Below are 11,366 nucleotides of genomic sequence, written 5' to 3'. Positions count from 1 at the left end.
TCATTTTTTTTCTATGTTTTTCTGTTGATATTAAGTCTCTTCTAAAGAAAAAAAAATTGTTTGTATCATCTGTAATTAAAGGGGGAGGGGGAGAAATGGTTTATAATGACCTTGTTAGTTTCTTTTTTCTATTTTTGTTAGATCGGTTAGTTTAGAAAGTTCTTTGACGATTCTGTGGGTAGAACGGGCTCTGGGTTTGTACACCTTTTAGGAAGGCTTTTTTTTTTAACTAGGCAATGAACAGCAGGGTCGTTAGTACGTTAATTTTTGTTTGTAAATACTTTGTGATGTTAATAAAATTTTATTTTAGACACTTAGTAAGAACTTGTTTATTTACTCTTATTTTAAATATTTTTGGTTTGTTGTGTCATTTTGTGTATTTGAAGCGCAACAGGTTTATTGGTAAGTAAAAAGCTAGCTTGAAGTGAAAACTTGAAGCACTATTAAATGATATGAGCGATAGATATGATGTAAATAACTTTAATATGAAAAACTGGGACAAGACTCATCCGATTTACAGTAAGTTTTCTGATAAAAAAAAATCTTAAATCGAAATGGGCGGCTGCATTCAGTTGCTCCCTTCAGTCACCAGCTTTCAATTTGGATATTTTACTGAGAAAACGAGGTCAACCGAACTGTAGATGGGACCTACAGAAAATAAACCATCCTTGCTTTATTTTAACACATTTATCGGTATTAGTAAAAAATAATAATGATAAACTAAAAAAAAATAATAAATCTTTTTTATTTTATTTCACTTTTTTTAAAATTAGAACACTAAAAACAAGTTCATCAACTTTATTGTATAAAATATAAATAATATCAGTGGAGTATGTGTCTATTGTTGGGTGGGAACATCCTCGATAGTGTAAATGGATAAGGATCCCGTGGATTGACCAATGACGTAAATGTATGGAACACCAGAGGAGCTATCTCCAGCATTCACAAATCTGAAACATTAAATGAATGATAAAACAAAATCATATAAATAAATATATAAAATAAAACAATTAATAATAACAAATACTTGTTGTTAAATAAAATAATAAATTTAAAAAATCAATGAATATGTCATTAATAGAAAAAAATGAATATAACAACGAAGTTTACGATACTATTGATGTTAGGAAAATGACATTGTACGTCATTGGTAAGAACTTATTTAGTTCTTCTCAAGGAAGAAAGGTTCTCGTTGTTTTTGATGAAAATTTGATTGATTTTGCTTTAATTTTTGTGGATCCACAAAAATAAATTCAAGCAAAATAAAAATAATTTACTGCGTAAAAGCATCGTTTCGTCGAGAGAACAGTACAGTTGCTCAATTTCTGTAGAAAAATATTTTTTTCAGTACAGCAAGTGAGAGAAAAAATTGTAATACACAAATATTTTTTTCAGTACAGCAAAAGACACATACCCCATGTCTGAAACTCCCTGATCCCCAGCGACGTCATTATTATAGAGATTGGTCCAGATGTCGTTCGTGGCCCCTTCACGGTGAGCGCTCTCAAAGTTGGCGCTGACCCCTCTCATGTTGAACACATACAGGACCCCGTCCCTGGAGCCCACGATGAGAACAGGCGTGGTTCCTACTGTACCCACAGCCATGGCACTCGGTTCAGGGCCCTGTAAAATTTACACCAATTTCAAGGTTTTCTGAATCATGATTATTTTATTTTTAATTTTTAAAAGAATAAAGTTCAGTTGATTAACTTTTAGGAATGCGATGCAAGAAAATTTTGAAGAATCATTCATGTTTGCAATTATAGTATTCTTTTGATACAGGATAATGAAAATCTGTTTGACTGAGGGACGACTTGATTTCTCATTAATTTTCTAGGGGAGACACCCTAAATCTCTTTAAGCTATGATTTTATATAGATAACAAATGCATTTGATACCAAGCATACAATACTTTCCAAATTATTTATTTAACAAATCAAAATGAACATACCATATCATCTGATCTCTCGTCAACCTGCTGTGTTGGAGACTGATTACCATTGGAACAGTCTCCATTAAATGTACTGGGGTACAACTGAGAGGCCCTTCTCTCCAAATCATCCCCACTGTCAAATACGTGGGCCATGGTAGTAGAGTCCCACAAAGAAATGCCACGCCCACCAAACATGTAAACGTCACCGATTTGGTTAAAGATGTTGTATCCATCTACTCTACTTATGTATGTTCTGCCTATTAAAACAATAAACACAGTGGTAGAGGAAATCTTTATGATTTATAGAAATTGTGAAAAAAATATGAAATGTAAAATATGAAATAAGTAAATCTACAAAAATATGTGGAGTATCTTACTTTTTTAAAGTTCTGTCGCCTTTTATAATGAATCATTTTTTAAGGAAGCGTCTTTAAGAATGTTTGTCTACAGCAAAGGGAGATTACTCACCCAGCTGTTGGTTGTCTTGGATTTGTGCTAGAAGTGTGGGGTCCAGTGTCGTGGTGTCAAGTTCTCCATCTATATTGTGTATATAAAAAATATTGCAGTGGCATTTAATTCTATTCAAAGACCGTTTAGTTTCAAATTCTTTAAGAATTTGATTTAATTTTTTTAAAAATAAAGATGGCAGCATTTTGTATTTGGTTTCATGTCATAAGTAAAATACAATGTACAATTGAGCAATGAAACAATATCAGAATATCAGCAGATAGAACTTCATTAGACATGCATCTCTGATTTCAAAATGTACATGTGATCAATTATTGAAAACATTAAAGAGCACTTTACCATTCCAAGCCACGCGTGCTCTAGTAGAATCACGGAAATCATAGCCCTCATTATTTCTAGTGTAAGTCTTCGTTTTTCCAGTGTCGGCGGAAATGACGTAACCTTTACCGTCAATAACACCAAAACCAAGTTTTCCAGGTTGGTAAAATGAGTAGATTCTGTGATTACGCATATTGGCAGCTATAAATACACAAGAATTTTATATGCAATTTAAAAAAATTTCTCTCTGACGAACTTTGTACAAACTGTAACATATATGCTTGCAGACTCAAAAGTACCCAATTCTTATGATTCTATGTACAATTAGACTTGAAAAGATTTATTATAAAAGTAGTTGAGAAAAAATATACACAATATTAAATAAAAAAAAACTTTTTGGGATAAAAGTACCATCATTTTGGTCACTTCCATCGAACATAAAGCTTGTCCAGTTCTTGGCTCCCAAAGCATAAAGTTCAATGATCCTTTGGTTAAACAAGTCCAATTTCAGTACTGCATTATTTTCCTGGAAAGGAAATTTCAAACCATTTGCTTTAAAAATAAGAATAAAAAGAAAACACCTTTTATGGATTTTTTTGTTTTAACGCTTATACCTGACATGAGACAAAAGCGAATCGGTCGTCATTGCTGATGGTAACTGATTCGGGCTCGAGATCCTGTGAGAAAGTGTTGACAATTCCAGCAGAGTGGTCTCCACGGAAAACATATCGAACACCATTATTTATGTAATCTACCACCCTACGTAGTGAAAAAATTCATTTAAAAGGGAAAGAAAAATCGAACAAAGATTAAATATTTATAAGGCAAAAAATATGTTTAGTTTCAAAAATGGTCAAAGACTGCAGAATTTATATGCAAATCCTATATCACTAACCTGTCATTTAGCTGGGTAAAATCTATATTGACTTCAATGGGGAATCCTTGGTCGTTCCTGATAATTATTGTCAGGGATCCCTCGGGGTCATTGAGAGTGTTTGTATTTGGATTTAGAGAAACACGGCCTTCACTGACAACCACCAGTCTTGTACAGTCACTGGTGTACTGCATATCCTTTGGATGAACACCGACTGAATATATATAAACATAATTAGTAGATTTTTACCATTTCTTTATCCCCCTTTTTCCTTTTATGATGCAAAGGATATATGATTTTTGTTTAACCCAAGTTTTAAATGTGTATAAGCATATTTTGAGGTTTGTTTTCGTTTTCGTTCGGTATTGTCGTTTTTGTTTAATTTCGTTTGTTTTTTTTTAATTTTTGCAAAAGTAGTTTCACTTTCATGAGGGTCAATATATGTTAAATGATATTGATATCTCTTGTTTCACTTTGCGCTCACCTGCGATTCTGCCAGTCCTGGTAAAAACACGGTCAGCCCTGTTGTAGGGGGTGAACAATTCTACGTGACCCTCAGCCACTGGGTCTGCCGCCGTCAAGGCCACAGCAATGGTGTCTGAACAAGCCTCCACGGCTGAGATCATACCATCCACGCTGTTATCGAACACGTGGGTCATCAAGATGGAGGGACTGGCGGGATTGTTCATATCAATGATGTGGAGGTACTTCTCGGAGGATCTAGCAGCTGTTGTATTAAAAAAGCATAAAATTAGACGGTATATATATTGATATCATTTATAATCCCTTTCGTTTACTTTTCTTTTATTTTTGCTGGTCTATTTGTTTTTGTAGTGTATTTTGGCAACATTAATTAAAAAATCAAAATAAAGCAAAAACTATTGCATTCCGGCGAGAAAATTTATTATAAAGAATAATTTTGTACAGAAAAAATTAATGTAGAAATGAAATTTCGCTATTCCTTATGACAATTAAAAACACTAATAAAGCAACTTACAAGCAACATATAAAATTTTATCAACAGTGTGGTAAGCGGCCTTGTGGGCGGCATTTTGAAAAAGCCCGTATCTTGGATTGGTAGGGTCTCCGTTGACGAACTGGTAAGGGAATTTCATGTAGGACTGCTTCTTTAGTTGAAGTACAGCATCAGAGTATGCGACGACTAACACGAGTAGAATGATAATCGATCTCATGGTAATTTCTGGACAAAGACAAACAAGTCAAAAAAAATCAAAACAGGAGTTATTTTCCTGCAAATTTTGTTTTTAACAACAAACGTTAAATTAATTCAGCATATTAGTGACAGAATATTTCTATCTAAAAAATGTAATATTTATAATATAAAAATAACATTTATTTATGCTTGCAATGGTCTGAAAGAAGTGAGCTAGGGATTTTGAATGTTGTTATTTTAAGAAACAGACTTTTCAGATTTTAAGTGGAACTATCATCAGTTAATAATATTTACTTCAAATCATATTTCGAATCGATAATTCCCAGTGAACTTGATAAATGTCTGTTTTATAAATTATATGGATGTTTTTTCTGACTATAAACGATAAACACCAACTAATTTATAAACGTATGACAAACGAGATAAACTCAGCTTTTCCATTATCAACTTTTTTATGTAGTAATACATTGTATTTCGGTATATCTCTCGTAACTCATTCGATAAAGAGTATGCCTTGGGTACAGTCAACTTAGGCACACTAGTGACAAATGAATAGCATTCAAAAAGTCTTAAAGGACGTCTTAAACATGGAATTAACGACAACGAAGAAGGTTTCTATTTAAGAAGGGACATATTGTAGAATACTTGTCGAAAAACATACAACGAGGGGTGATCAAAAAGTTCGCGATCTATCTCTATATCTACAAAATCACGATTCAGATTAGAATGAAATTCGGTACACACATAGCCATACACAAGGTCTATAAATAGCATATGCTGAATAAAGTTTTTCTCCTTGTTTGTGACGTCACAATGTGAAAATGACGTCACTATGTAGGTCACTTGTGACGAAAAATGGTTGTCTCAGTCGAACTCGTTCAACAAACGACTGTACAATTTATTGTATATCTTAGAAATCCCTCTGCAGTATCATATAATAATTTGTACACAGTTTATTGAGATAAATGAGTTCCTATAAATTTATTTAATGATTTGATTGATCGTTTTAGTGAAGGGAGGCAGATGGTTAAAAATGATACTTGTCATCTTGCCCAGTGAAAGCAAGTTTGAAAAGATATCTATTTTTAAGCAATTTGCTATCAAAGACCTCCAAATAACACTTTGAAAAATAGTTGAATATTTGACAATAATATAAGTATTAGTACCTAAGATATCGTTTACTTTAGATTTTAAACATATTAGATATGATAAAAAGGAGGCACCCATTCTCTATCCACCTTGAATAAAGGTCTCTCCCGAGACAGAAGATTTGTGTTTAAATGGTCGCCATGCTTATTTTTGGAAAGGATATTCTTATCCACCCATTCTGTTGCCGAGATATGATCATTTCTGACATATGAAGTGTTCTTGTCATAAAAATTAACTCACATGGATAGAAATATAAAACTCAGAAAAATCTTTCAACTTTTGTGATAGAACGCTACGGAGGCGGTCACGTGACCGCCAATATCACGTGATTCACGCATGCGCAGAACGGTGGTTGATGTGCATTAAAATTGGGGAGGATTGATTTAAAATATAATCAACATTAAAACCAAATATTGTTTCTTTTATGGAAGTTATTCAATTAGTTCGCGAACTTTTTGATCACTCTTCGTACTTTGATGATGTCAAGAAACACACATAGACCAATATCAGACAGATGAAATATCTAGGGATAAAACAGTATTCAAGATTAATTTATTCCATTCAAACAATACAAATGAGAAACAGAGCAAACAGGGACCTCTAAAACATCAGAGGTGGGATCAGGTGCCATTGAGGAGTGAGCATCCCCTGCAGTCCTGTCTCATCCGCTGTAGCGGAAAATAATTGGAAAACCCCTCGACAATTCAGTGTGTAAATAATGGCCTAAAATTACTATGAAAAACGTTAGTCAGCATTTGACTTATGATAGATTGTATTTGCAGACAAGGTCATTGTACCGCCAATTGAACTTATGATATTATGATTTTAAATGAGACTGCAAATGTTTTTTTCATATATAAAATTCTAAATGAATCCTGCCTCATATGAAAAATTAGCCTGCCAATCACTATATGAATGTTATTAATATCTCAGTAACACAAGAGATCCCCTTGTGTTACTGTCTTTCAACACAAGGGGATAGAAGAAAAATAGTCTTTAAACAAGAACTAGACTACAGGACCAGCATCAGGTCATGTATCCTTAATTAATTACTTTGAACAATGATTACAATCAATTATAGACGGAACTATTCTAGTTTTAACTAGATGTAGGTACATGATGTAAACGACTAAGAAACTAAAACTGGGTGCTTGTATATGAACAAATGAAGTAAACTTGAGAACAAGTATATTATTCTAGATATATTATGTCCTCCTGATTTTGAAAGTGTCAGAATAGAAAGCATTATTAAGTATGTCAGCTAGGTCACAAAGTATAAAATGAACAAAAGCAAAGAAGAAAAAAGATAACATTTAACAGAAGGTTAAAGCGCATCACAAAAAGCCAACAACAAAAGCAAGACATAAAAAAATCAAAATAAACCAAATTGTGAAGAGACGGTGGAGAAAGAGAACAAAGGATAAACTATAGTAAAATGTAGACATTTAGTCAAGAAATCAAACATATGGAGATTACGAATAGTATCAAAAGTCCATAAAACAAAACAAAATAGGAGCAGAGCAAACACGGACCTCCAAAACATCGGAGGTGGGATAAGGTGCCATGGAGGGGTGAGCATCCCATGCTGACCGGTCACACCCGCCGTGTGTTCCTTGTCATGATCGGGAAATAACGTATACGAGGGTTGTCCCGTAAAATCGTGGACAAAGCGTTTTTCTCGAAAAGTAATGGGCGCACTAAGCTGAAAATTTCAGTAAATGTTTCTTTATCCTATTTAAGTGCATGATAATTTTTTCGATAAAATATAGGCAAAAATAAAGGTTTTATTATGCATGAATGTGCACGGGGTATTGTCCTACGGCGCACGGACAAAAAACCAAAGTTTTATTAAAGAATAAACAAGTTTGAATTCAAAATAAAAGTTTTAAGGTCAGACGAGACGTTCCTCAAAATCTGTTTTGTATATCTTCGTAATGTATGAAAAATATTCAAAATCTTAATAGCATTCTGATTTCTAAACCAGTTTCTAAACGTTTTTAAAACATACAAACTCTTAAACATTTGAAATCGGAAAATTATTTTTCTTCCACAAAGGATTATATAAGAAAAACTACCCCTGGTATCTTGCAGAAATGCCTGGTAAGGTACCTCAATTTTTTGTGAGTAAACATGTTTAAGTAGCAATACTTCAATGACAAACTCTTAGAAAATTTTATCTATTATTAAGGAACGTCTCGTCTGTCCTTGAATTCAAATTATCCGAATTCATTTCCACAATCAATTTTTTAGTCTTTTAAAAAATTTTAAGGCATTTGATTAATTTTTGGCAGTTTCTCGAGCATTCGAAATGGGAAGATGGTAAACACAACACACGAAAAATGTCGACGTTTTATGACGTTACGGCGCATCGGAGAGCAGTTCCGTTTTAATTCGATGTTGTAATGACACCTTTAGAGACTTGAAATGACCATAGAAGAAAAAAGATTATAAAAATATCACCATATCTTAAGTATACAAATGAAATAGGAGTTTTCTTAGCAAAGTCTTTTTGATCGAATCCCTGGGGAGTACAAAACATACGGACAAACTCCTAATGTTATAGCAAAAGACGCTATCACAGTAGACCGCCGATATGAGATTTTCTATTAGTTGAATGATGGTGAGAATATTGTCCGTAACTTACTGATAAATCTTCAGAAGATCGCATTAGGGTGCCAATTGGTTCTTCGACTGTTTATGGAGACTAAAGAATGTGTATCAATGAGGTTCCTAAATTTAAGTCGGACTCATCCAACTTCATTTTCAGCAAAGATAAAATGTGACGCTGTTTTAGACACTTTGACGTTATAATCCATGCGCCGTAAGGTGATACAATACATGACATAAAATCACGTAATTTGTTTATTTATGCATATATTTATCTGAAATTTGCTGTGTATATTACTAAAATATGTACTAAATAATAGTGAAAATTTCAGAACGCAGTGATGTTTATTTTTTACACTAGACAACTTGTCCACGATTTTACGGGACAACCCTCGTATGTATAGATAATGGACTAACAATTAGTATGAAAAACGTCACTGCTTCTAATGGTAATGGATCTTCTGTTCTTAAACTAAACATTAAATCTTCCATTGTTCCTCGTAATGCAAGAACGATCTGCACGATCGTTGGCCAACATCTGATCGTATTTGTCTTACAAACTTCGGTTTGTGGGATTTGTGATAATTTATGATTTAGAATTTAACAGAGATATCTTTCCTATTTTATTAATATTTTATTTTTTGTTTGAAGCTTTCTGTAGATTTTTCCATTCTCAACTCTTAATCATGTACCGTACGAGGGGTGTTAGAAAAGTTCGCGGACAAGTTCTATTGTTAGCGCGCTATTTCCACGAAAACGGTCAAACTTTACAGATATAATCTTAAACTTTTTTCCAATCAATATACAGGAATTTGGTGCCCTCCGGTGATTATTGAAAAATATACAGCATTTTTATTTTGATAAATCTTGCTTCACGGAGCATGCTACATTTTGGCACGTTTACATCATAAAGACTCTTTATTAAAATTAAAAATTGCACAATTGTAGTGCCAAGAGATTTATGATATTTTACCTGCCGCTAAAGTATGCAAGAAACGTCACTGGGAGAAATTTTGAACTTAATTGGAAGGTATATGCCTGTTTTATAGCCATTTATAAATGATCAACGCGTAAAAACTCAGCCAAAAATCGGAACGTCATTGAGCGTCATGGAGCACTGCACCACGTAAAAATTATGTGTGCAGACAGGGAAATGTCTAAAAAGAGATTGAAATGTTCAAAATACTGCCGGGAATATCCTACACATACAAAGAACAAGTTTTCAAATGGTTGTAGCTTCATAAGAATGGAAGTAGTAACATTTTGAATGATTAACTCCATCGATACTTCAATACCCCCTATCGCATGGACGTTGCGTTGCGCCTATATGGTTTTTTTGCATAGTTTCCATACCTGATAGATTGACTGTTCACACATTGACCTTTTTTATTTTTTAAGATCTCAATAATATCCGAAACAGTACAAAAGACATTATAGTAGAAAAGTAATACGTCTTGATATAGATATTCAATTTTAAAGTAGAAAAAAGATAAGAAAAATCTGAAGAAATGAAAGATTTATAGAATTGCGACAAAGCTTAAAGGGTTGAAATCTGGATATCACGTCGCTTACGTCAAGTGATTGCTCCGTGAATCCCATAACCCCATAGTTAAAATAGTTGTAAAATTTTAAGATTTTATCATATGGACCTGATATTTTACATACCAATAAACAAAATGTAGGAATTCATTCAGACATAGGTCATACTTCACATTACACAATAGATTTTCTGTAATTCAATGTGTCCGCGAACTTTTCTAACAACCCTCGTACTTTTAACCATTGATTGAATTTTCAAGAGCAAGTACAAACGTCCTATAACAGGCCAGGTAGACCTCTGCGTCCAATATGTTTTGATTAAAAGTGATTGTTAATTCAATTAAATACAGAAAAATCAGTTAACAGATAGTTGATGGATAATACTATATTTCATTATACAGTATATGATAAAATTGTGAACCAATTTTATGGTTTGGGGGGAATGATCTGAAGTTAACTGAGTATTTTCCACCAACTAATGTGTATATTTTTTTCTTACGTCATTGTTGTATTTATTCGTTTAGGATTATTAATAATTTCACCGAGCCATACGGTACATCCAACAAGTCAATCTATTGAAAAGATTGTTGTTTTGTTATTAAATTATTGTTTTATTACTTGACAAGGAGTGTGATCGTTTGACAGGGGTTGCTTACTCCTGCACTGCACCAGATCCCATCTTTGATGCTTTTAGAGATTCGTGTTTGCTCTGATCCAGAAGTGTATTGTTAAAATGGACTAATGAGCTTGATAACTTTTCGTTAATTAGATATTTTATTACCACAAGTGACTCGTTTTATTCCCTCTCACTTAACAGCATGAAAAAAAAATTAAACACAAAAGGTTTGGACTGTATTGTCTTAGAGATTTTGATCACCTGTGAATTTTCCCAGGATGATCACGAAATCACGATTGGAACTGGTCGACATTAGATATAGATAGTACTTTAATGACCAAGATAAAGAATCACGGCCAAGAAGTGCAATATGTGCCTATATTTAATATGAGTGCAATATGAAATAACATCACAGGTGCAATACAGAAAAGAAATTATGATAATATTGGCACATAAATCCCTAAATAAACACCAAATACAGAAAATATGTCCAAGTACATAAAAAATTTCTATTTTCCTATTTTAAACATTTTCTTTAGATGTATTGTAGTAAGAAAAAAAACCCACTGTTTATACTTACTGTTCTTTGAGTTGAATAAATTAACTTAATATAAAAAAGAAAAAAATCTAGCTCACCTCTACTCTCTAACCCCCTATTTATTATATGCTGGTATCTCTATCAGTGGTG

The 11,366-nt window shown here is 33.1% G+C and overlaps 1 protein-coding gene across 1 annotated transcript; it reads right to left on the bottom strand.

The window, feature by feature from the left end:
• Positions 1–804: 804 nt before the first annotated feature.
• Positions 805–4,793, bottom strand: LOC134237596 (mesenchyme-specific cell surface glycoprotein-like). Its single transcript, XM_062719724.1, has 10 exons — positions 4,591–4,793; positions 4,078–4,320; positions 3,615–3,807; positions 3,334–3,478; positions 3,131–3,245; positions 2,741–2,920; positions 2,402–2,470; positions 1,952–2,190; positions 1,415–1,623; positions 805–950 (listed from the first exon to the last, which is right to left on the bottom strand). The coding sequence occupies exons 1-10, from the start codon at positions 4,784–4,786 to the stop codon at positions 839–841; spliced, it is 1,701 nt and encodes a 566-aa protein (XP_062575708.1). The 5' UTR covers positions 4,787–4,793; the 3' UTR covers positions 805–838.
• Between the last annotated feature and the right edge of the window lie 6,573 nt (positions 4,794–11,366).

The sequence above is a fragment of the Saccostrea cucullata genome, unplaced genomic scaffold (genome assembly GCF_032062105.1).
Source record: "Saccostrea cucullata isolate Sc308-1 unplaced genomic scaffold, CSIRO_AGI_Scuc_v1 ctg396, whole genome shotgun sequence".
NCBI lineage: Eukaryota > Metazoa > Mollusca > Bivalvia > Ostreida > Ostreidae > Saccostrea > Saccostrea cuccullata.
This window is presented reverse-complemented; position numbering and strand designations above follow the sequence as displayed.